We start from the raw sequence: 26,929 nt of genomic DNA on the forward strand, positions 1-26,929 counted from the left end.
CTCTGAAGGTCGAGCTGCTAGAATTTGCTGCCAGAGCAGATGTGGGTGTGAAAGACAAGAGTTATGGGAGTATCTGAGGCTTTTGGTCTGAGCAAATGGACACAGAGTCCATTGATCCAGAAGGAGAAGAAGAAGCTTGTGGAATGGGCATGTGGGAAGGCAGAGGAGAGATGGTTGGAGCATACTGGGTTTGCGAGCGTCCACATGGACACACCAGGGAGGCAGACGGATGTGAGCTCACAGATGTTGCTTCAAGCCAGGAGACTGGGGCCTCCAATTCCTGGAATGATGAATGGCTGGAAAGAGACGAAGAGACAGCAGAGGGGCTCAGCAGCCACTGGTGAGCCGGGAGGAAAAGCTAACAGAGAGGTATCTAGACACTAAGAGAAGGGGGATTTCAATGCAGAGGGAGCAGTCAGTTCTGCCAAGTGCTCCTGAGGGGTCCGGTCCAGAACGATAAAGGGAAAAATTAATCACTGGGAAAACCAGAACAATGGTGTTCTTCCCGAGGGTAGGGTTAGGGTAGGGCAGGTATTGGCAGGTAAGGACCACTAGGTATCACCTGGGTGATGTTGCAGTTCTGCCTCCCGACAGGGGAGGGGCTGCTGAGCTGAAGACATCCCTGGCACTCACTGACTGGTACCCTCAGGATTTGGGCATTGCATTGTAGGCAGGCTTTACCTTGGAAGAAAGAGAAAAAAATATACGTATGCACTCTAAGACCTGCCTGAAATATGTGGGTGAAAGTACCCGGGTGTCCACTCTTCTACTTGGAACTGCATTAAACAATAAGCGAGATCAATAGGAAGACAGACAGCTGCCCAAACATGGGATGCAGTAAGCGCAGTAAGGTGCTAAGTACAGAACCCAGGCGGCGGTATATGGGCGGTTACTGCACACTCAGTGTTTTGGTATGTTTGAAAATTCTCATCAAAAATTGGGGGGTGGGGGGGAGAAAACATTTCTCACAGCATTTAGCAACCTAAAGGGTCAGGGAGTGGTTTGCTCACCCAAAGCCAGGTAAAGGTGGGTTGACCTGAGAATGTAAGGGGACAGAATGGGAGCAGTCAGGGGACAGGGCTTGGCAGGACCTTGCTGTAAAGGTGAGGAGGAAACCATGGCGTCTCTGGGGGGAGGCGGCAGGTTTATGCGGACATACTGCAGCATGTCTAGATGCTAATGAAAACATCCCACAGATTCTATTATGATACTGGACGCAATAGGGACAATTTCCACAGCAAGGTTCTCAGCAGACATCCAGAGACGGGACCCTGGCCACTGCGGAAAGGGCTGTCCTTCAGGGAGCACAGCCCCATGGCGCGAGGACGGCAGATCGAGTAGGTGGGCACAGATATGACAGTGGGGTCTGCTCACTGAAGGACACTGCTTTAAATCCTGAGGGGGGGAAAAGGCTCAACGATTTCTGCTTTATTCATCACAGGTTCTGTAAGGGTCTCCCGTGTAGTTAAGTGTATTGATGGCTTTCAGTGAATTTGTTTTCTATCCCCCAGTTTCCACTTGGATTCCCACGAAAGCTTAGCTGCCCAAGAAGACTCTGGAAATCCCCTTTGCCTCCAAGTTTACCTCTCACTTCATAAAGACAGACACAGTGCTCTTAACTCTTATCGGGGGACACTGACCCAAGAACCAAACAAAGGGCCAATTCAAAATACTCTGTGAATTACGTTAAAAACTGAGTGACAAATACTTTCAAAGTCAAGTGGGTTTTGGTTCTTTTAATTCTTTCCTTTCCACACTTTCCTTTTCCAATTAAAGGAAAAACTAACCAAGTTGTCAGCTGGTAGACCTTGATGAAAACTGTATTATTTTTGGCCTGTAATCTGAAAGAAGTTCAAGGAATTAAATAATAGCTGTGACAAAGTAGCTTCCATTATGAACTATACATATTACTACATCTATTTTTTAAAGTGACAGGATGGGTGAAGTGTGTATCAATGTCTCAATTCTAATAATACAACAAATCACCTCTGAGTATATCAATGAGTTTAAAACAAAGTCCCACCTCTGGTAGAGAAATGAGTTTCCAGTTTTATGTTTAATAGCTACTTATTAACATTTGTAATTCATATCACCTCGATGAATTATGTACCAAAAATTGTGATCCTAAGTTAATCCAGAAAAACATGTAAATATTTGTTTCCTGAAGGAGTAATTTTTATGCAAATATTTACATTTGAGAGAATGAAGACAGAATGATTAATAAAAGACTTTCAACCATAAAATTATATCACATTAGGATAAAATTCTATGTGGAAAGTGTAATCGACATTCAAGTGCAAAGGCAAAAAGGGAGCATGCAAAATACCTGACAGTTAAAGGAGGGCTTGTTTGTACTTTTAAATGAGTGATCTGGGTGACAAATTATTAGCTATTTAAATGGATTCCATTCAAAATAGAGACTAACAGTTTTATGTTTAAATGTCAATATTCACAATTTGATGGAAGTGGCATCATTTGCAATGAATTAAATTTAGGTTAGAATTTCGTATGTCAAACTGAAAATCCATGCATGGAAGAATACAGCATTTGAAAATTTTCTGCAGGGGTCACCAGAGCAGGAAGTGTGCAGACCTCTGGCTTAGGCAATGCTATGGGTTCAAGGACGCCTGTCTGGAGGGCATGGAGGGCGAGGCCGGCGCTCCTGAGCCCGGGGACCAGTTATTATGCAGTCTGTGGCTGTCTAAATGCAGACCTGCCTCTAATTACGTGTCTGACATAAAGTGCTTTTGAAATTTCCCGGGGTCACCCTGATTCCCCTCAGTACAAGCATGCACTGAGCCTCGCGAATGCTGTGCCACACATCCAAAGGAAGGGCTTTCGCTTTGTAGAGGTGGGGACGACAGGCCTGGTTTTTCTCAGGGGACCTCTCCTTTTTCTGGAATTCAAGCACATGCACCTCGGAAGTAAGAGTGGGGACACCCGTGGCAAGGACTGCTGTTGTCTCAACTCACCATTTGTAGCCAGATGTTGGTGGTTAGAACTTGGTTCTTCTCATCCTTTAAAAGAAGAAGAAGAAAAAAGAATCATAAATGCGGTTTGTATGGTTCCCAAAAGAGGGGCTGTGCCTTTTCTCACGTAGGAATCTCAGCATTGGGACTGTGGAAAGCAGACCGCACCAAGCACTTCCCCAGAGTTCAGCTTTTCTTTTCACTCTGAAGTAACACACATTTATGATAGAGCACATACAGAAGCTGGGAAAGCATAAAGAAGAAAATGAAGGCCCTACAACCCCACCATCCAGAGATGACACCTCCTAATGGTTTCACTTATTTTTCTTTCTATTTTTAAAAATAATTTATATACTTAAAAAATAAAATTGGGCGCAAAGTCCAATTTTTCAGTCAAGTTTATTACCAGAATGTATAGTTTTAAACAAATATAAATATGAATAGTTTATCCTTTGCTCTCCCAGGAAAGGGAGCCAGCCCGTGACAGCTGCCGGACCACATGCCAGTCTCAAGTGCTGTGCGGTTCTCATTCCCCTGGTCCCCACGGGCCCGCCCACCTTTCCCTTCATCCTCTATCTACCAGGAAGCACACGAGGCCCTTGACACACATCTGCAGGTAAATCCTGTCCAGGTGAGCAAACAAAGGGTCTGAGAGGTGAGGTGACTATGAAGGAGTCATTCAGACTTGGATCTCATTCCAGGGCCCCTTTCCCCATATCTCCAAACTGCCGAGGTGTGGGATCCAGCAGGACCCTGAGTCTGGGTCCCCACCAGGGCTTAGGATAATCTACCAACTGTGGCTTTGCCCGGCACTGGGTTAAAATCTTCTCCCCTAAAGAAGATTCGAGTGAACAAGGGCCTTTCCTACTGGGATGCTGCCGGCCGGGCCACAGCCAGCACAGAAGGACACAAACAGCAAGTTTTGTGTGACAGTATTTAGTGCTCGATTGCCACCTGAAGGGCTCTGTAAATTAGCAGTTTCCACCCTCTCCAGGAGAAAGGCTTTATTAATGACCTCATGCAGACACGCAGAGGGACTGAGACCATGAGCTCCTCCAATAGGAACAGCCCCAGCCTGGCAGAAAGGATGACAGCTGCTGGGGCGTGGTCAGAGACCTTGGGATGCAAAGGAGAAATGGATGTGGCTTCTCATTAAGACACAAATGTGTTGAATGTGTAAGGGGTTGGCGGGGACTTGGATGCACAGTGCCCCTGCCCCAGCCACTCACACTCTGGGCACCTTTGAGAGGTGAGATTGGGGGGTGGGTGCTGGGGGGATAGGAATCCTGCAGAGAGGAAAGGCCAGGGAAGGGACAGAAGAAGAAGCCCCAGAGGTCCCAGGGCTGGGGCTGTGTCTGGAAGAAGCTGCCAATTTGAGAACAGGAAAAATACACCCCATTTTGCAAAATAAGACATGCCATGGTTTTTGGTGGGAAAAGTTGTGAAGCTAACACATCTCCATACTTTTTACTGAGCAAAGCCCTGACAGAGCCATACATTTGAATTGCACAAGTCCTCTAGTTCCACTGAAATCTCCAATGTTACTAGAAAGCACCGAGAAACTCTTTCAGGACACATATCTGTTGCCTTGATTTACTGAGGAGTTGTTGTTTTTAATGGACTGAAAATTAGCCAGTGTGCCATTGAGCGGGCTTTCCTTCTTCTAATTGCACCAGTGTCTTCATCTTCCCCAAGAAAGGCTTCTGTGGTTTGGGAGTTTGATTACTACCAATCTAATTAAAAGGCTTCCTTCTTTCCAGCATTCTAACTGAAATCTCATTAGAGCAAAACGGAATTTCTGCGGAGCGCAGCAGCATGGGACCCAAACAGCATTTCAAACTGTAATCAACACCCAGCAGTAGCCAGCCACCGCCTGAGAGTGTTGCCACGCCAGGCAGGGGATGCGTAGCAGAGGGGTGGCTGTCTGCATTTCCACAGTGTGTCCCCTTCCTCCCCTCCCCACCCAGGGCCACCCACTCGGTGGCTGCCTCAGCTCCCTCTGTCTGCACCATGACAAGGAGTCCCACCTTCTCAGCCCAGTGGGCAGTGTCTCCTCCCCCCCCCCCCCGCCCCCCATTCATCCGCTGAAATCTTAATTCCCCAGGTGATGGTGTTAGGAGGAGGGCTTTTGGGACGTGAAGAGCGCATGAGGGTGGAGCCTCGTGAAGGTGACTGGAAAGGGAACCCCCAGGGCTTCCCAGACCTTTCTGCTAAGTGAGGACCCAGCAAGAAGACGCCATCTCTGCACCAGGAATCTGCTGGTGCCTAATATTGGCCTTCCAGCCTCCAGAACTGTGAGAGAAATGCTGTTGTTTACGCTCCCAGTCTGGAACAGACCCTGGAGCCGATGTCGTTACTGAGCTCATGGAATGTAACATGTGGGCGGGGTTTCACAGTTCCACAGCGATACACCTATAACCACAAATGGTGACCTCGTCGCAGAGAAGCACCAGGGCACCTGCAGAAAAGGCGGCAGGGAGATAGACTTTACCCAAAGGATGAGGGGCAGGGGTCAGAGATGAGCCTTCACGTTTCCGCCCGTGGATTCTGAAACACCAAAAGACGGGTCCCTCCTGCTGGGAGTGTACCGCGCATGCCCTTCAGGAGCCACTCTGGTCCCCTCTGCCCTGCCCCACACCCTCCCCCTGTCTCCTGCTCAAAGCCAGGGTCAGGTGGGCAGCACTGGGCTGGGGATGCCCCCTGACTCACCCAGCTCCATCAGGGACTCCAGGGGACCCAGGAGCAGGGAGGAGAGGCTTTGGGGAGATGGAGTGCAGTTTGGCACCAGGAAGACACCCCCCCCCCAATTCAACAACAGTCCAGCCTGCTTCAGAAAGGACCTGGCAACCAGTTCCTGGAGTTGTAAACACAGGGGATGGCCTCCTGCCCAGGAAGGGAACTGACACCCCTTCCTGTCCCACCAAGAGCGCAGCCCAGGTGACCCAGCGCCTGCAGTCTGCAGGGGGAGGTCTCCCACACCTGCTGCCCACAACACACCCTCCCACCCTCGGCTTCCTGCCCTTCCTGCCCACAATGCCCTGCTTCCTGAACCCGTATTCTGCCTGAGGGTCTGTGGCAGGTTGCTGCATGTATTACATGAGCCGGGCAGCTGGGCGCCAAGCCTTCGGCTTAGCAGCCGACGGACAGATCTGCAGTCCCAGATGTCCCTCTGGCTTCAGAAAAAAAGGAACTTGCTGGCAGTGCCTGCATGTGTGCCCCTCACATTGCCAAGGATCCGTTTAGGGACAAAAGCCAGTTCCTCAGCAGGAAGGAGGCTTCCTTGTCTCTCACCTAATGACCCTCTACTGACGCCAAAGCCACCAGCCTCCTGACTGCCACTTGAGCTTGTCAGACATCACGAACCAGCTGATGAACTTGGATTCAACAGCCTCTTCCCCCACAAGCTGGACGGCACACTGAGCAAACACTGGGGTCCTTGGGGGAGAGGGGGCGAAACTTTCAAACTCTAGCCTGAGAGTCTGAATAAATTAGCAGGCATATCCCTGAAGAGCAGCAAGCAGCACAGAACCAAAGCTTGGGATTCAGGATTCCAGACCCTCAGGCCGCTGCCTGGCCCTTCCAGCCCTTCCAGCCCTGTCCCCACCCAGTAGGACAGCACACCAGAGACACGCCAGCCGAAAAGCCTCCGCCTCCGGTTTCAGCTCTGTAATCATCAGGCATTCAGCATCTGTGTGTTTCAGTTTTCTCTTCTGGGACATGGGGAGATAACAGCTGCCCACCACCTCCTGGAGTGGGAGAGGCGAGAGCAGCGTTGTACAGGCTGTGAAATGTGACTCGGTGCCAGTGGCTGTCCCTGTGGCTGCTGACACACGTGGCTGTCCCCGAAGACTCACGCTCCTTCCTGACCCTGGGACCACATAGGAAGACACAGGACCCCCGGTTGCCAGGGAGTCACCGAAGGCCGGTGTGGCAAAGCACGCCCAAAGCCAACTGTCTGATACCTTTTTTCTTTCATGTGAATTTTCTTTCATTGTAACATTTGAATTACTGTCCTAAATCAGGGATTGGCAAATTGTGTCCTGAGAGCCAAATCCACCCACCCTATTTTTCTACTGCCTGCAGGCTAATAATAATTAAAGCGTTCACTGGCTGGAAAAAATTTACAAAGAATAGTATTTCATAGCACATAAAAACTACATGAAATTAAATATTTAGTATCTATAAATAAAGTTTTATTGGACCACAACCACACCCATCATTTACACACTGCCTGTGGCTTCTTTCACAATACAATTAACAGTTAAATAGTTGGGACAGAGACTGTATCCTCTTGTTTGGTTTTAATCTGACCACTTCAGAAGATTAGTCAGCATTAGAAAAGAAGGCAATCTTGCCATTTGTAGCAGTATGGATGGACCTGGAGGACACTGTGCTCAGAGACAGAAGCCAGACCCAGAAAGACAAATAAGCAGGACTCCACTGTACGAGGAATCTAACATAATCCAACATGGAGGCAGAGAGTAGAATGATGGCTGCCGGGGGCTGGGGAGGGGCACATGGGAGGTATCAGTCCAAGGATTCAAAGCTCCCTTCTACAAGATGAACTGGCCCGAGAGGTTGCCTGTGTGGCATGAAGCCTACAGTTAATGACGCTGCATGGAATACTTAAAAATTTGCTAACAGGGTAGGTCTTAGATTAAGTGTTCTCATCACAGAAATAATAATAATTAATAATAACAATCATGTAAAGAGGACAGGAGGATACATTTGGAGGCGATGGTTATGTTTATGGCATAGATTGTGGGAGGGTTTCAAGGGTGTGTGCTTATTTTCAAACTCATCACGCTGTACATATTGTACAGCTTTCTGTATGTCAGTCACACCTCAATAAAGTGTTTTTTATTTAAAAGTACACTTTGATTTAAGTAGCCACACTTTTAAAAGTCAATCTCCCAGAATAGTTATGTATCTGCCTTAGAGTACACCCCCTCTGATAAAGTGTAATGTTCTGCCCTGCATTTCTACAGCAAGTATTCTTCTAGAAGTTATCAGGTTACATTATTCAACAGTATTTTCAGAGGTTCTAATACTTTTTCTTTGCTTTTGTGTAGAAGCTGAGAAAAAATAGACAGTGGGAGATCTAATTGTGTCTATGTTCTTGTTTGCAGAGAAAAATTGCTGGATAACATAAATTCATATTTGTGTAGCACTCTACAGTCTATAACAAGAATTACTTCTTTTATCTCATTTAGTCTTTACACTGATCATATTTTTGCCCCAGTTTTGCAGAATAATAAATTCAGAGTCTGTGATTTTCCCTGAGTCAGCGAATATTAAGTCTGACAAAAGACTCCTATCCAGCATAAGAAATAAACTCCACAAATCAATAAGAAAAAGGCAGACAATCCAGTAGAAAAATGGGCAAAAGAGGAACAAGAGCATGGTCTTCACCGCCAAGAATGTCAGAAAATGATATCTGAAAATTACGTGGCTAAACCTTAAATAGAGTTTGCATTTTTCTAAGTGTGATACACACACACACACACACACACACACACACACACACACACCAAGTCAGCACACCGCAGTTTTCATTCAGCAATGGGGATTGTGGGAGAGCTCCCACGTTTAACTTTATACGCCCCTGTTCTATTTGGGCGTTTTGCACTGAGCATACATCACCTTTACAATCATGGGGGAGGGGGCTGCATAATGACATCACAGTTGTGAAACAAAATAAGCTGCTGGCTCTGGGTCACACAGCTCAGTGTGAGAGCCACCCCTGATCTGTTCAGCTCAATACTTGTGTTTGATCCACGAGGCCACTCTGCCCCCAGTGCCATAACAGAGGCCACTTTGGCAATGATAATGGAAAATGGTTGCCTTTGTTGTCTGTACAGCACAGCAGTTCTCAAAGGATAGCCTGGGAAGCCCAGAGTTTCCAAGATGCTCTCAGAGGATCCGTGAAGTCAAAACATTTTTCATAATCGTTAGGAGTCACGAGCCAGCTTCACCCTCACTTCCTCTTGGGCCTTTGGAGTCTTTACTGAGGTCACGGGACATGTGCTGTCAGGAGCAGACTGAAAGCAGAAGCTGCTAGGACAGCCCAGCTGACCCCTATTAAGCTGGGCATTGAGGAGCTTTGCAAAAATATAAAATGATGCCACCTTCTCACTAAATTTGTCTGAGGAAACGGAGTTATTTTTCATAAAATATTTATGTTAACATAACACAGGTTTATTATAATTTTAAATGAATTAATGGACTTTAAAATATTTTCTTGGTGTTTATTTCTAACATGGTAAGTACGGATAGATACAACCCATGTTAAAAAAAAATTGAGGGTAGATCCTCAATAAGCTTATGAAAGTAAAGGGGTTCTGAAGATTAAAAGTTTGGAGCCGCTGGTGTAGGATGTGGCATTCTTGCAACGTCCTGGTTGTTGGACCCCAGGGCCCAGCCCTCTTGGCGGGCAGAGCCCTACTCCATCTCCATTCTCATTTGGGGGTTGCGCAGGGTCTGTGTCTTGGTGGTACAGTGTGAAATGTCTAGACATCACAGGCAGCCCTGAGCTCTGCTACTCAGGATCTGTGGACTTGGGGTCACTGAGCTTGTCCGAGACTCCGTTTCCTTATTTATAAAAACAATGATTGCCATCTCTCTAGAACATTGCAAAGGTTACACAGGTAGCACAAGAAAAGTGCCGAAAATGTGATAAAGTTCTCCACCTCTTAATGATCAGAAACAAATTTGTCCCATGCAAAGTTCTTCCAATTAAAAAAAAAAAAAAAAAGACTTAGAGAGTTGGCCCAAACTGGCAACGTCTCTCTACCTCCGACCGCCTCCTTTTAAAAGTGGCCCATAATTACACAGGATTTATTCTCACTGAAATCCAGGCTTGGAAGGCACATGTCTAGAGGTCCAAACTTAATTTTCTTTGCAGGGTTAATGGTTATTCTGTGATGTACGAATGCGCAAGACGTGAACCTTTTCTAGGAGAACACGTGCCCCATGAGTTCCTTCAAGCTTTGGAAGCTGCCCCCGACCAGCACCAGACACCCAAGGGCTTAGCCAAGGAGTCTCACATTTCCCGACTATGCTTCAGGATCTCTTTAACCACAGCTGAACTGTTTACATATACTTATTTCTAACTGTACTGATCAGTGCTAACAAGAAAGGTCAACGTGTTATGCTGTGACCCTGTAAAAGACAACACCCTGAGTGGCCTCACACTGTAGACGCTGCCCCCAGAGTCCCACGGAGGAAGAGGCTACAGCCCTTGGACAACTTCTGCCTCTAGAAACCCCAAAGTGACCATGGACTCATGCTTTTTCTTAACTACCAAAGCGAACCCTCCACATCTCTAGAATCCTTGAGGAATTTAAAAAATGCAGGCCCGAATGTAACACATTTTTCTTACCTCCCAACAGGTCAGTGTATAATTCCTTATTCACATAAGCCATGGAGGACACATCTGTAGGGTCGGTGTCGAGGAAAATTTGCCTTCATGGGTTGATGTGAGCTTTTGTCTATTAGCTTTTATCTGTTTCTGTGCTGTGATCAGGGGTTGAGTAAATTCCCCCTTTGGTCTCATTCTCCCGAGCAGGGGAGACATGAGATGATGTTTGTTGTTCTGTCTGTGCTGTGAGGTGATGGTTAGCTTAGGGTTAAAGAAATTCTTGATCAGCGGTTGAGAGAGTTCCCTCTTTGTTTCTGTCTGTTTAGCCCACATCAACAGATGAAGAGAAGAAGTAGCTAAGTTATATCAGGACGACGTGACAGGCACATCGCCAGGCCTTGTTGCTTATCTGGATGAGTTGGCCCTTCAGCTGGATGGACAACATTCATATCAGTAATTGCCAGATCCTCCCGGAACTAGCCATTCCCTGAGGGGGAGGCAGGAACAAGAAACTTGGCTCTATGCTACATCTGAGAAAAATATATAAGACAGACCTCAGCTGGCAGTATAATTATTATTATTTCATCATTTGGTCATTTGTCATTAGTAATTCTTCATCATTCTGACATTTTGAAGACTTCCAGCAACACAGTTTACACCACCAGGGGACGTCCTGACTTCCAGCCGTGGAGCTGGTGAGGGCTGGCTGGTTCTCGGCCTCTCCAGTGTTGTTCCCCACCGTTAGCCTTCTTGAGAACTTGTTAGCATCTAGAAACTTGTGTGCACCTTATGGCTTATCTCAGAAGACATCCGAACTTCTAATAACAACAATAGCAACGACAACAGCAGCAACATTCTTCAGATTGTTAACACCTTGAAAACTTGTGCGCAGCCGACAGCATCAGAAGACACCTTGACTTCTAACAACAACAACAACAAAGGCAACAGCAGCAGCGTTCTTGGGAACAAACAGTAGTGTGGGAGACACCTGAGTTTCTCTCAGCTACAGACCTGACAAGGTTTTTTGTGGGTTTTTTTTTTAATTTATTGGGGTGACAACTGTTAGTGAAATTACATAGATTTCAGGTGTACAACTCTGTATTACATCATCTATAAATCCCATTGTGTGTTCACCACCCAGAGTCAGTTCTCCTTCCGTCACCATATATTTGGACAAGGTTTTGATTTACAACTTTTCCAGTGCTGTTCTCCCCCAGTTTGGTGAGGTTTTGGCATCTACTGTAATAGTTACTATCCTATAGAGCTTATTACTGCTTTTGGATACTCCTTACTGATGTTATTTGTGTATTTAGCCAAGTGATTTCTGATCAATAGTAAATATATGTTGGGATCTCTTAAACTTACATGTATGTGCACTTCTTTGACATGGCACTGTTATCAATGTATATAGTTTAGTCTTAACCACCTTTACTTTCTGACATTAGCAGATTCTATTAATTGCCTTTGTCTTTTGCTATTGCATATTGCTAAATAAATTAATTAGCCCCATTCTAGCGTGTGTCCCTCCTTCTTCTTTTACCCGCTCATCATTACATCATCCTACCAAATGGTGGAAAACAGGCCCCTCGAGCTGACTCCTTTGGAAGGAAGTACGCATGCCCGGTGAACAGGGACAGGTGTGCCTCTGACTTTAGGGCCTTGATCTGGGCAATGCCAATGGATTTTCTTTCCCTCATGAAGCCCACCGCCCAATGCCATATTGAAGGGAGCAGGGCCAGGGTCAAACAACGCCAGCTGCCAGTGTGTACAGGTTCAAGAGGATCACCAGGGAGTGACCCCCTGCCCTGCCCGTGGCCTGTGGCATTTAGTTCCTGCTGGATGAACCCTCTCCCCAGCACCACCCCATCTCCCTAGGGAAAGGGAAGGAGGTTCAAGAATACGCTTTTACCTGGGACTGAAATATCTTCTCTCCATTTCTGGAAGAGGAAGGACCTTCCTATGCCCCTTTGAATGACACACTTGAAGGAACAATGCCTGAGAAGTGGATCATGGGAGTGGACCCTGACAGAAAGGAGAGCCTCGTTGAGTTACAGAGCTGGACAGTGTGGGGAGTGGTGGTAGTCGGGTGGGGGCGGGGAGATTGAGGAGAGAGAGAGATCCAGTCACGCTGGGTGAACCACGAATCATGTTTTGTCTAAGCTCTCCCTGGATGGACACAATACATTCCCCTTTATACTTAAGCCATCATCCTCCCTGAATCCGCGCCCACGCCTCTCCTTCACAGTTTACAACAAATACAGCACATAACTACGTGTGACTGGACTGAACGCAACAACTGTGCACACAGCTGGATTCCCCCAAAATGTGCCCGAGTTATGGACAGGTGTGTGGCTTCCGCATCAGGCTTTTCCAATCCACTCTGTCAAGAAACTGGTGGCAGTATGTTCCATCAAAGCTGAGGTCCTCTGAAGATGTGAGACAGAGATAAGGGGATCTGAGCAGAGCCCTGTGAGTGGAACTGCTACAAAGGTGGGTTGAAGAAAAGGGAAGGGGATGAGATACCTGAATGGAAGACAGGGGCAGGATGTAAAAACCATTTTGTCGTTGTTATTTCAAGCTTCTAATGTTCCTAGAAATTATGTAGATTACCTTGTTTAATGTATTAAGGAAAAATAAGGACTGCATATAAGAAAAGAATATATAAAAGATAACGTATCACCATTAGAGCACAGAAAATTGGAATTATGAGTTGACGCACTCTCACGAGGCTTGGGCAAGATGAAAAAACATGGGAGTGCTACATGAGCACAGTGTGTTACGAATGAATGAATGAATAAGTGAATGAATATTTTTAGAATAGCAAAAGCAAGGAAGACAGGAAGAAATGAAGGCAAGCAGATAGACGTCACTAAAATAGGAAGCAGAGTCTGGAGAAAAGCCCACACAAGACATCATGCTTCCCATGAGTTCTTTGTACTCTATAACTTTAAAAAAGCCTTGGATCAAATTAAGCACTGTTTCAAAGACGAGACTAGAAACTAATCAAATGAAATGAAAGGGAGACTGCAGAGCTAAACAAGTAAACTTAATCAAAACAGCAGTATTACATGGCTAATGAATTATACACAGAAAGAAACAAAACAGATCCAGCTGAAAATTGAGTCAGGGGCACGAAGGGCAGCATGCGATAAGCACAGTGTGTGCAGAGGAAAAACACAGAGATTAGGTCAATTAAGGAAGAGGTTGGAGACAGGGGTGGGGGGTGAGGGGGTGGGAGGGTGAGTTAAATGATGCACACACAACCACAGCTGGAACATGGGGAAAACAGTAAGTGTTCCAGGATAACACAAGGAGACCTACTTCTGGTCCTAGGATAATATTAATAGCAGACTCCATAGTCTGAACACCATCCTGCTGCAAAACACCTAAACTTGCTGGAGGAAATCAACAAGAGTCTTTTTAAATGCAAACTTAATCTCACAAGAAAGTAAGAGAAATCCTCAAACACAAAAAAATCCAAGAGGAAACTAAAAACATGCTGTAAGTGCAGGAGTAGGCCGTGGCAGAGCTATGGGGTGGGGAAAGCGTGGCCAGTTATATTCACAGAGCTGAGCTGTGCCTCATTGGGACCGAAGACAAGGGTTTGATCCCACAGGTTGGGGGAGCTGAACCAAACCCCCCACTCCACATCCATCCACTGGTCATGAGGGTCTTAAAGAGCCCACTGCCACAAGGAAACAAAAAGTTTGTCTTCTCAGTCTGTAGTGGCAGTGTGGATTGATAATTCCTAAAATACGTATGGGCCTTCTTTCTGATGGAGAAGTCAAATGTGAGCAATCCACAGTGTCTGGGAAATCTGCAAGCTGGGAGCATAGCAGAAACGCTGCTTCAGGCCAGTGAAACATGAGGGACCAGAAACAAAGAGAATAAAGAAATAAGCAAACAAACAAACAAAACTCCCCCAAAAGCACCCAAAACAAAAAGCATCTTTGCTTAGAAAATACAACCATTTTATATTCTCCTGATGCAAAATATAAAATATATAAGTGAAAAATCTTCCATGAGCAAGAGATAGCAAACCAAATCTGCAGAAATAGCCCCCAAAAATTCAGACCAGAGAATATCAAAGGGTTAACATTGAATACATACATTTAAAATGATTAAATACTTTAAAGATATCAAAAGCACAATAAAAGAATAAGAGTCTCTTGGAGGAAACAAGACAAAACAAGAGGAAAAGTTTCTCAAATTTAAGAAAAAGTAGTAATTGAAATAAAACTCAATGAATGGGTTAAATATGAGATAAGAAAGATATGAAATAATAATTAGTAAGCCGAAGGTGAACCTGAGCAATAGACCTACAGTAAAGGAAAGAATGCTAAAGAGACGGAAAATATGAATACTTTTTCATATGAATACTTTTTCAAAATACATAAAGGATACAATGAATCCAATATACAGCTAAGAAAATTTCAGAAGGAGAAAATAATGAAAATAAAGAAATAATGGCTTAGAAATTTCCAGAATTGACCGACTAATCCTCAGATAAAGAAAGTATAACAAGTTCCTCAAAAAGGTAAGTATGATTCAAAAAGTAATCAAAGCTCAATATAAAGAGCCTAGAATTAATCATTCCCATACTTACAGCAAGAAAAAAAAACCTCAATGAACTGAAAATTAATGACTTCGTTAGACCCATGAGACATTGATACTGCAGGGTAAAGCACCATTCTGACATCTGAAAAGACGTCCAAGTCCAGAGTCACTGACAAGATGTGCTGAGCTGGGGCAGAAACCACTGAGCCATGGACTTGAAATAATGCTTGCATAGTAATAATAGTGATGAATCTCTAGGTGCTGAGTGTGAACTTGGGAGAAAGAAACCTCCAGGGGCCACTGTTTTGTGGACACGCTTACACTTGCATGGATTTTATTTGAAGGAACCCCACCAAATTCTCATGGTAAATATATAAAATGACCCCTGACCATGGGTTTGGTCATGACTTGTTGGATACAACCCCAAAGGGATGATGAACCTTGCAAAAAAAAAAAAAAAAATTTGGTAAGTTAGACTTTACCAAAATTAAAAACTGCGCTATAGAAGACACTGTGACCAGAATGAAAAAACAAACTCCAGATGGGTTGAGAGTTTTGCAAAACACTTTTCTGATCAAGGTCTTGTATCCAAAATACAGGGTGGGAAATCAACAAGAAAACAAGCAACTGAAATATCGGCAAAAGATGTGACCATCTGACTAACAATGGCAAATAAGCACAAGAAAGGATGCTTACATCGTATGTCATTAAGAAACTGCCAATTAAAACCCGAGGATACCACCGCACACCTATTAGAATGGCTAGAATCTAAAAATAACTGACAACACCAATTGCTGGAGAGGAAATGGAGCAACAAGAACCCTCATTCAGTGCTGGTGGGGATGCAACATGGCATCGCCACTTTGGAAGACAGTGTGGTGGTTTCCTACAAAATTAGTGTCGGCCATAGTAGCCGACAACTACCTTCCTAGATATTTGCCCAATATTTGAAAACATATATCTACACAAAAACCTCACTGTGACTGTCCATGGCTGCCTTATTCATAATCGCCAAAACCTGGAAGTACCAAGATGTCCTTGAGTAGGTGATGGATAAACAAACTAAGAAACATCCATACAGTAGATTATTATCAATGGATAATATGATATGAGCTGTCAAGCCAAGAAAGATATGGATGAGTACTAAATGCATGTCACTAAGTCAAAGAAGCCAGGCTGAAACAGCTATAATTCCAAAGATCAGACATTCTACAAAAGGCCAAACAGTAGAGAGCTGGTAATCAGATTGGTAATTGTCAGGGGTGGGGGGCAAAATGAACAGGTGGATTTTTGGCAAAGAAACAATTCTGTATGAATCAAATGAATACAAGACATTAAGCACTTGTCCAAATCCATAGAACGTTGTAGCACAAAGGGTAAATCTTAACTGTACGCCGATTTAAAAGAAAATCATTTAGGAAGTCAGGGGATCCAGGATGGAATAGACAATGTGACAAATGGATCTGAATGTCTTACAAAAATGGTCACCTCAGGACGGCGTTGGGAGAAAAGGTGCTGACCTAAGTAACTTCAAAAATGAGTAGAATCGATAAGCCACTGGACAGAGGCATCATAGTCTAGTTGACGAAGTTGTTCTTTGCAGAGGTACGAGTTAATAATTCTGAAGCCACTGCACATGTACACTGGAATTGAACAATTAACTCAGTGGATGGCGGATGGTGGGAGTCAGGTTTTCGCTGTTGGAGTGAGAGCAGGTTTGAATGATCTCTGTGGTCATGGAGACGTAAGGATGAAGTCATGTTTTCCTTAACATAGATACTGAAGGTTACACATAGAAATATTCATAGATATGCACATATACTTGGGCTAGTGTACATACATATATCCCTTTGCTTTGTCAGCTTAGAGGACCTAGATGTAATGACACCCCAGTAGCAATGAACACAACTGGAACCCAGATCTTGTTTTCTAATCATTTTTGAATAAAAAGAACTCAGGGGTCCTTGAGAAACAGTTGATTCCAGGTGTTGGGCAGAAAATATACAAGATGAACCTAGAACATCTTATGGTGCCAGAAAGTAAGAAAGTGATCCAAAAATGAAATAAAATAAAACCACAATGATGGTGAGCCATCAAAAGGAGAGAGAAGCGAACTGAATGAGCACCTAGTGGCCAAAGCTGGAACAATTTGAGAAACAAAATTAATGAAGTATGATTGGAATATAACTCAGGGTGTAAGATAAATACCCATGAGTCTGCATTGGCATAAATGATTGAATAGATAAATAAAGGGGAGAGAAAAGACAAATCTTTCATGGAGAAGAATTCCAAATAATTTATGTATGCACTTCACCTTTTAAGGATGCAGATTTTAACTCCCCACTTCTTAAAGGTGGTCTGCCCATAGTCACTTAGTTCCAAAGAGTACAGTATGGAAAGGGGGTAAAAAGAGTAACTGAACAGTGCAGGGTCCTGGCAAACACTACCTTAAGCCATATAATCAAGGTCAATATCAACAATGGTAAGTCATGTTGACAGACGTACCCTTGGTATGACATGATGGGAATGGTACTTAAGTCTCTGGTCTTCCTCCCTAAGGCACACCATCCCAGTCTAATCATGAGAAAAGACCAACAAATCCCAACTTAGGGACACTCGACACAATACCAGTATTCTTCAAAACTGTCAAGACCACCACACAAAAGGACAGTCTGAGTCACTGTCACAACCAAGAAGCCTAGGGAGACGGGATGATTAATGTAACGTGGTTTCCTGAATGGGATCCTGCAACAGAAAAGGACATCAGATTAAAAAAAAGAAAAAGAAAAAAGGACATCCAAATAAATGATGGGCCTTACGTAAAAAAATCTATTAATTATAATAAAACGTGCCATACAAATGTATCATGACAATAATAGGGGAAACGGGGTGTGGGGTCATGGGAATTCTCTGTAGTACCTTTGCAAGTTTTCTCTAAATGTGGAACTGTTCTAAAATAAAATGTTTACTTATTTCACTTAGCATAATAATCTCAAAATCCATCCATGTTGTCACAAATGGCACTATTTCATCTTATGGCAGAATAATATTCCATTGTGTGTATATATCACATCTTCTTTATCCATTCATCTATTGAAGGACACTTTGGTTGTTTCCATGTCTTGGCCACAGTAAATAAAGCTGCAATGAACATCAGAGCACATATATCTTGACAGATAAATGTTGTCAGATTTATTTTTAAAAACCTAAATCACATTGTCATGAAACTGTAAAATATGAAAAAGAATAGCATAAAAGCGCAGAGTCAAAGGCAGTTTGTCTGCAAATGAATGGCAACCGGCCTGAGTGCAGATGGCAAAGCACATTACAGCCAGAAACCCAGGAAGTGACATTTTCAAATTACGGGGAAATAATCATGGAATTCAACTTGGAATGCCATGCCCAGCTAAACTGTAATCCAAGAATAAGGTTACAATAAAGACTCTTTTCCCCAGACAAACAAATAGTTTATTCCTGACATCACCTCACTGAAGTAATTACTATCAAGTATACGTACACCTCGAAGAAGGTGTACACCACTGAATTTAGAAGAAAAGAAAGGGACACAAAAATCGGATTCAGTGTAGTTGAAGCACTGAAAATATTTCCAAAGACAAAGACAAATTCTTTTCAGGTTATTTTTGACTTCTGAATTTATGGACAAATCCAGTTACATTGTTTATCCTCCAACTAACTATTTATTCTACAGTTTCATATTTCATCAAGTCTGAGACATCATTCAATTGCAAGATACATTTTTTTTAAAGTTAAAATGTGAAAAAATGCACATCTTAGAATTGATGGAATGTGGTGTAAAATTTATTTTTACAGATAAGGAGAGAGAAAGCATGTGAAGTCACAGACACTTCTACTGATCGAGTTCATTGTCCTCCACCCTAATGTTTGAAAATCAAGCAGGGAAAAGAGCCTAAATGGGGAGTTTATTCTTGAATCAACACTGAGATTTTTATAAATTATCTGAAAGGCAGAGAAATGTCGAAGTTTGCAGATACCCCTTACCTCATTTAAACAGAAAAGGGAACTACCCTATAGAAACATGTTGCAAAACTATCAGAATTAGAAAAAAATGATGAATGTCATGGTGGTGATGTCAGAGCACTAACTGTAACTCAGGAAAAGAAGTTGAGGGTCCTTGTCAACCATTTCCAAATATCTTGACTTCATGAGACCCCACACACCTTAATCAAGAAAGATCTGAGGAACAAAACTGGAATATTTTCAGCTCCCAGATATTTCAACAAAAACACAACAGAAAAGGCATTTAAAGCAATCAAAGGTCTCGTAGGGGAGAGGCAGGATGGTGGGGAGGACTCTTGTAGGAAGACAAGTCAATATGCCTGGGCCCCGTCAGAGGAGTCAGAGGTCAGGCAATGGCTCAGAGCCCACAACTGACACACAAGCGAGACGGGGTGAGCAGAGAACTCAAGAGCCTAAGGGGTTTCCCACAGCAGCTGACCCAATGTGTCTTCCTCTCCAAGCTGATTCTGGGACCGAATGCCCACCCCGGTGATTCACTTTCGTGAAGGACCTGCTCTCTGCAATACGGATACCTGAGGGAGAGACAGGAGCATGGTGCATTATATACCAACATGTCATCCTCTACGGGCCTCCATAGGTCCACGTGTGACCCAAAGGGGCTCTGTCCATGGCCCAACGTGGCTGTTTTGAGTGTTTTATGTTCTCATGCATAGTGGCACCCAGGAAGCAACACCAGTGCTAACTCCAAACTCAGGAACACAGTGACAGGCTGGGGTCCCCTTGGAAACCCGTGGACTACAAGAGTACCACCCAGAGATGTACACCAACGAAGAGAAAGCACTACGACACCCTCTCACAGATTCCTAGTTCACACAGCTACTATCAAAAGGATTCTAAGAGATCGCGAGGAACCTGATGACACTGGTGGTTCCCAAATGGAATGATATAATCCTTTTTGTTTCTGTGTGAAATCTAGAAATAATGAGTCTCCTATGTGGGTCTTTGGCTCTAATTTTTCTCTTACGGACTTGTGGAAAGTTAATAAATTACTGGAGCCCAGAAATAATTTGGCAATTCATTCTAACTCATCACTGCAAAACTCTAACACTCAGAAAGGAAAATTTTACACCTCCCCCACCCCCAGACCATAAGTCTATTTCCCATCTAATGCAGAGCATATTCTGATGTCCTATTTTACGGAACAATGAGGAGCTAAATAAACCAAATGCAGACTATTCACAGGCCTCTTTTCTTCTGCTGAAAAGTGCAGTGAAGTGACTTATGCCATAAGGCACACTACACCAATTACCAAGAAAAATGTTCTCATCGCAAATCAGGAACACACTTACTTTGAAACTTTTTCATAATTCAGGTGATTAAATAGTTTGCATGAAATGCCAAAGCAACTTGTCCCTTCACAAATTATCGTTTTTTAAGTGTGAGCACTTAGTATGGTAGGGACATTTTTCTCATTGTAAACCCTGGGCTAGTTAGGAAGAAAGTGTTCAATAAAGGGCGGATGCCTGAGGTGAAACTCACACAATAGTTATGTCTGAATTTCCATCCCACAGCTCCCCACATTGTCCTATGCTATCTGTGATCAGCCCTTAACCTGTAAACCAAAATAAATTTGCACCTATTTTTATATTCATACATAGAACAATTGGTATATTTTCAATTTAGTGAAGGGATGCGTTTCCCCTTAGATCCCATTGACAGGTTATTACAGAGGATTAAGTTAGGAAATAATGAAAGATTCCCAGGGAAAGAAGTGACCCCTGACATTTTATCACAGGGGTTCCCTCTACCAGAGAGCACAGGGGGAAGGGTCTTAAGATAATGAAGAACATACTCTCTCTTCTGGCTCTTGCAAACAGAGCACAACACACTTAACAAGAATGAAAATCTTGCCCAATAAAATCTCACATAAAGTGGAAAGAAAAATACTGTGAATGCTATATACCTACATTGCTGCTTTCAAGGGGGGGGGGGGAGGCTCCGCAAAACATACAAGGGTGAAAAAAAGTGACAGATTGCCCGCCACTCAATATGTTTGTCTTGCCTCATTTCATCGGATTAATTCTAATACCAAATTTATAAATAATGTGCACAACAGCCGAATACTGCTCCATTTTTCACATTCTGCAGTTTTCTTCCTCTGGGTGGATTTTTCACCACGGACAGTAGGAAATGGTCCCAAGAAGACCAAAGAATGATTGGCTTCCGTAACTGTGGACATTTCCTTAAATCTACACAAATACGAAGGTGAGTATAAAACAAATGTAATAATAAACCACGTTGCCTACTGAGTACTTTAAAACGATAAGACTCAGAGCTGATGAGCGTACATGGAACTGGCAGTTTCCAACACTGTGGGTCAGTGTATAAACTGGAACAGACTTTCTTCAAAGCAATCTTTAAGTTACTTTTAAGTCAAGAGACTTTAAAAAATTATTAACTTTTTGGGCTAATTGCACATCTAAGAAATAATCCTAAATAAATAATCAGATATCAGAATAAACATGGGCGTCCAAAGATGTTGATTATAATGTTATTTATAGTGGCAACAATATTACGTATAAACAAGCTAACTGCCCAAGAACAAAGTCTGGCCTCTCCATAAAAAGGATAATTATGTAATTATTAAAATATTATCAACAGAAGGTGATCACAGGAAAAATACAGTAAAATATGACATGGAAGCAAAGCGTCCCATAAAATTACCTAATTGTTTAAATAATTGTTTATATTCTGTTCTGTGATCCTCATATTTCTCACTCCGTGTAGTCAGGAATATGATCTGGCTGATTATTTCTATACTGAACTGCTCTCTGAAATCTCTTCTCACATCCAACCTGGTGTAAGAATTACTTGACCTCTCTAAGTAACATATATACAGATCCGATACCGGCCTTCACATACACGTAACTGTAGGAGTGATGACAGACAGAGAGGCATTACAGGTCTTGGGGGAATGGACGGTGATGGGAAATGTGGGACCGGGGGCCGGAGCTTCTCACAGACCGTGTTTTACTGTTGGCTCTGTAAATACTGTGTGTCATGCTGACATTTTCAAACATTAAACAATGCCATAACCCATACATTTTCTCCGTGTTATATACACATTAGATAATTGAAATGTCCATTTGTGGGCAGACATAATGGATAATATGATGTCTAAATTTGATAAAGTTCACCAATCATGCAGTCATTACACAAATAACCCTTATTATCCCTGAAAAACAAAATAAATTAAACATAAATTAAGATTTCTGTGTGCAAGATAAAACAACAACAAAACCCCCTAAAAGCAAATAGATAGGAAAGAAAAGAACTTCATAAGCTTGAGGAAGCTGAAGACTTTTAAAATCTAAGACAATAAGCATTAAACATAGAAGAAAAGAGGTATAAATCTGACCACATGAAAATTAAGAATTTCTGTTCATCAAAAAATACCATTAACCGGTAAGTATGTCATACTTCAATTAAAAGGTTACAAAAGAGACAAAGAAGGAACATTAAAAGAGTGGAAAGACAAGCCAAAGTGTCTGAGAAGGTATTTGCAAAACATGTAACTAAGGTCTCAGGTTCATAATATAGAAAAACTCACACAAATCAACAAGAAAATAATACAAAAGAACAAAAAAAGAACAAGATAAAAACAGGTAAGAGACATGAACAGACACTTCTCAGAAGAAGATATCCCAGTGGCAAATTAGGAAATGGAAATGTCATCGACTTTATTGGTAATCAGGGAACTTCTGATTAAAATCACAGGGGAGCATTACTCCACACCCGCCAGAATGGTGAATTAAAAGACTGAAATACCAAGTGTGGGAGGGTGGGTGTGCAGAGCATCAAGAATGCACTGCTGGTGAGAATATTAATTGGTATAACCATTTTGAAAATTGTTTGGCTTGATCTGGAAACGTTAAAGATATGCCACCCTATGCCCTAGCGGGTCCACGCATATGTATCTCCACACGTGATGGCTAGAAATGCAAACGCATGTGCGTCAAAAGACATGTACAGTAAGAACACTCATGGCAGTGCTCTCCCATAACAGACAGAACCTGGACACAATCTAGCTATCCATCAAGAGAATAATAAAGCAGGTTATATTTACACAATAAAAACGAACGAACTGTAGCAACAGGCAACAATTCCGGCAAATGTCACAAAAATAAAACCGAGCAAAAGGAACCAGACCCCAAAGAACACCTACTGTGCGTGTGTGTGAGCCCCCTTCCATGAAGTGGCAGAGAAAGGCAAAACTGAACTCTGGTGCTGGATGCCATGCTGATGGTTTTCCAGCAGGAAAGAGAAGAGCTGTGTTAGGTGGTTGTAACTGAGTAGGTTCACCTGTGATAATTCCCTGAGTCGGCTATGATGTTATATGACACTGTAGCCGTCTATGATGCTACAACTCAAAGTTTACAACAGGATCAGAGAACGACTTCCAAAATGAAATTTAGGTCTCTCTATAAGCTAATCCGGTGTATAAACGAGATAAAATGCTAATAAAACATCGTAATAGAAAACAGTGAACAAACTAATGTTTCTTGACTAATGATTTCCGTTGTAAATTTTATCAGTTGGGGCTGAATCAAATCTACCTTGGCAATCAGTCTTGGCTTAATCTGCTTAATCTAAACCCCACAACAAAACACATTGCGTACGTGAGCTTCTTAAAACAGACACTTTAGAATAGAAAACCACTGTACAGTTCTGACATTTCAAAACATCTGAAACTCTACTTGCACTCTTGCCTCCTCTCCACAAAATAAAGCAAACCATTTTTCTGGCTCTGTATGCCTTCCCCCCAGACACAGACACCACCTCTTGTACCCCAAAATGGGAATGTTTACAGGCAATTTGCTTTCAGCCATCTGAGAATTTCCCACTTGGAGATTCATGTCACAGGTGGTGCTCATTAACGATGACAGCTATAATGGCCTGGTGAAGGCCATGGCCACCTGCGGGCGGGAGAGGTCAGCTCCTTCATCTGCCAGGTGACGTTGAGTCTGGAGTCAGCACCATGCCTAGGCCTCTCCCACAGCCCGTCCTCCTGCACTGATTTGTAACCCACCAGGCAGGATTTTAGACAATCCCTTATCTAATCTCACGTTAGCATCAGTCAATGATTTTGGCTTTCTGGGAGCTGTGACGCCACAGCCTTTGCTGTAATGTCTAGCTTTTCCTCTTGGAACCTTAACAAGCATATTATGTAATGTCTTACAAGACAAATGTAAAAATCCAAAAAGGAGTGGTAAGAGTTAACAGGTGCATGTGTGTGTTCATATGTGTGTATGTTTATACACACATAGATATGTACAGACACACTATTTTGCAATAGTTTGGGGTTTTTTTCTTTTTCTTGTTTTTTTCTAAAATAGTTTATAGTTAATGTTGACTGTGAAGAAGGAAATCACTGGAAGAAAGATCATGGGAATTGCTCTTAGAAGGTTCCAAATGACTTTTGTCTTCTCTGAAGAGTAACGCACTACGGAACCCTAAGAATTCAATAAGAGACAGCTTTTCACTGACATCTCTCCCTGGCAAAACTGCCTCTTTCAGCAGCACGTTGGGAATCAAGCAGCAGCTCCGAGAGAACCGAATTTTTCCCCTTTGGGGAAAAGTCTTCAGCGGCAGACTTGAAAAGCCACATTTAAAAGAAAGATTCCTTTAGCAAAAGTGCCCATATTCCTCAGTCTATAAAGCTGCAAGAATTGTGCATGTTTATGTCCCAGAGCCATAAAGAGGTTCGAGAGGGCTAACCCTTCTATCATAATAAATCTGGGTCAATTGTAAAAGGGAACTGTAATCACGTTTAAATTTAGCCTTTCAGTTCTGCCATCAGCAATGACGTACTAGGTAGGGGTTTCTCACCAACCGTTCAGTGAGAACAATTAGGAAAGCAGGAGAAATGGGACGGTGATGCGCATGGAGGCACCAGGTAGCAAACTGGTCACGAGGAATGGCGGGGTTAAGACCCAGGAGGGGAGGGAAGCCCTGAGAGAATAGCAGGATTTGGGGCCCCTTTCCCAGAAGCACGTGATGGTCCCTAATGCAATGCTGAGGAGGCCAGAAGTTTAAGCAGATCTTGACAGACTCAAGAGCCAGGGGGACAAAAGAGGACTTCAAGATCCACTGAATAGGGCCGGCCCGGTGGCTCAGGTGGTTAGAGCTCCATGCTCCTAACTCTGAAGGCTGCTGGTTCGATTCCCACATGGGCCAGTGGGCTCTCAACCACAAGGTTGCCAGTTTAATTCCTCGAGTCCCGCAAGGGATTGTGGGCAGCGCCCCCTGCAACTAAGATTGAACACGGCACCTTGAGCTGAGCTGCAGCTGAGCTCCCGGATGGCTCAGTTGGTTGGAGTGCGTCCTCTCAACCACAAGGTTGCCGGTTTGACTCCCACAAGGGATGGTGGGCTGCGCCCCTTGCAACTAGAAAATAGCAACTGGACCTGGAGCTGAGCTGCGCCCTCCACAACTAAGACTGAAAGGACAGGACAACAACTTGAAGCTGAACGGGCACCCTCCACAACGAAGATTGAAAGGACAACAACTTGACTTGGAAAACAGTCCTGGAAGTACACACTGTTCCCCATTAAAGTCCTGTTCCCCTTCCCCAATAAAATCTTAAAAAAAAAAAATCCATTGAATAGAGGACCCAATCAATTGCCTCTATTTACAGCCTCGAACATAGATGCAAAAGTTGGAAACAGGAATTGAAGCCCAGCCCCTCATCTCAGCTACTAACTAAATTAAGGCGACTTGTGCTTGCTGGTGCATAGAGCCTGGTGGTGGTCGAGAACAAACGTTCGCGGAGGATGGTATTTTCAAGACCCCCAGGTTATCTTCACAGTTTTTCACATGCAATGTCTGCGACAAAATTTAAAACAACAACCAGGCTTTAGCAGCAACTTCATGAATCATTTCAATAAACGCTGTTTAAACATTGACTAAAATAAAAATTGGAATAGGGATTGAATATGCAGTCCTGACGAGTTGCCTAATAGCGAGGAAAGAATACAATTTTATTTAAAACTCCTATTCATATACAACTCGGCCTATTTGTGCCATTTTAAAATTAATGCCTGGTAATTAGTGTTTACGGCCCCATAATGCTTTTATACCATTTTAATATTTAAATAGTGTGCTACACAGCCTATAAACATAGAAAAGAGACCACATGAACTTCACCAGAATGTCTTGAGTAATGGTGATTTGGGGGATTTCCCCCACCTTCATCCCTTTTTTTGTTGAATTTGGTTTGTAGTCTGAAGAAATAACACTTCTATAAACATTACTAAAATAATTACGTAATGGTACCTTGGATTTTCTTCATAGACTGTGTTCAAGATGTGTGACTCTTACAGCTAATGGTTGATACTATTAAGTTAGAGTTGTAGCACTTTAAATAGTGGCCGTAAATGCAAAACTTGTAAGTCTGATGAACGTGAGCAGAAGGGCCCCCCAGATTTCCGGTAACACACAAGCCCTTAGGGAACTGGGCTCCACAAGCGTGCTTGCCGTCTGTAGTGACAAACCCCACAGGCATGACCGCTTGTGTCTACTGTCTTCTGACTACAGCTTCTAAAAAGGTAAACACAAAATCTATAAAATACCCCAAATCCTTTATGCATATTTATGTGCATAATTTGTGCATATTTATGTGTTGATTCACATTATTCATTTTCAATTCCTTTCCTTCTAGATGTAGTTTCATAACTGTGCCCATTTATTTTATGCAAATTAGCACTTTGAATGGCCTTTAGATACACGTGTACAGGTGAGTGACTAAATGGCATGAATAAAAGAGAAATATGGTGAAAACTATTGGAAGGTTGGAAGCTTACTTACATTTGCATCACTTCAAAATGATTTCTTATGTATTATCTCATTCCCAGCCCAGTTACAAGCCCATGAAGTAAATTACTAATCACTGTAAATCAGAGTATGCATTTAGGAATTATTTAGGTACTGTCACTTAACAAATCTATGTACCTACGTGAAGTTTATATACAGTTATATTTCACAG

At 43.1% G+C, this 26,929-nt stretch overlaps 1 protein-coding gene across 1 annotated transcript in view; it reads right to left on the minus strand.

Annotated features, from left to right (window-relative positions):
- LOC109459063 (neuronal acetylcholine receptor subunit alpha-7) overlaps positions 1–26,929 on the minus strand; it is a 71,197-nt gene that overhangs the window by 37,165 nt on the left and 7,103 nt on the right. The window contains exon 3 of the mRNA XM_019753236.2: positions 2,973–3,017. Within this exon, the coding sequence (XP_019608795.1) occupies positions 2,973–3,017 (45 nt within the window). The remainder of the gene's footprint in view (positions 1–2,972; positions 3,018–26,929) is intronic.

This window comes from Rhinolophus sinicus, linkage group LG13 (genome assembly GCF_036562045.2).
Source record: "Rhinolophus sinicus isolate RSC01 linkage group LG13, ASM3656204v1, whole genome shotgun sequence".
Lineage (NCBI taxonomy): Eukaryota > Metazoa > Chordata > Mammalia > Chiroptera > Rhinolophidae > Rhinolophus > Rhinolophus sinicus.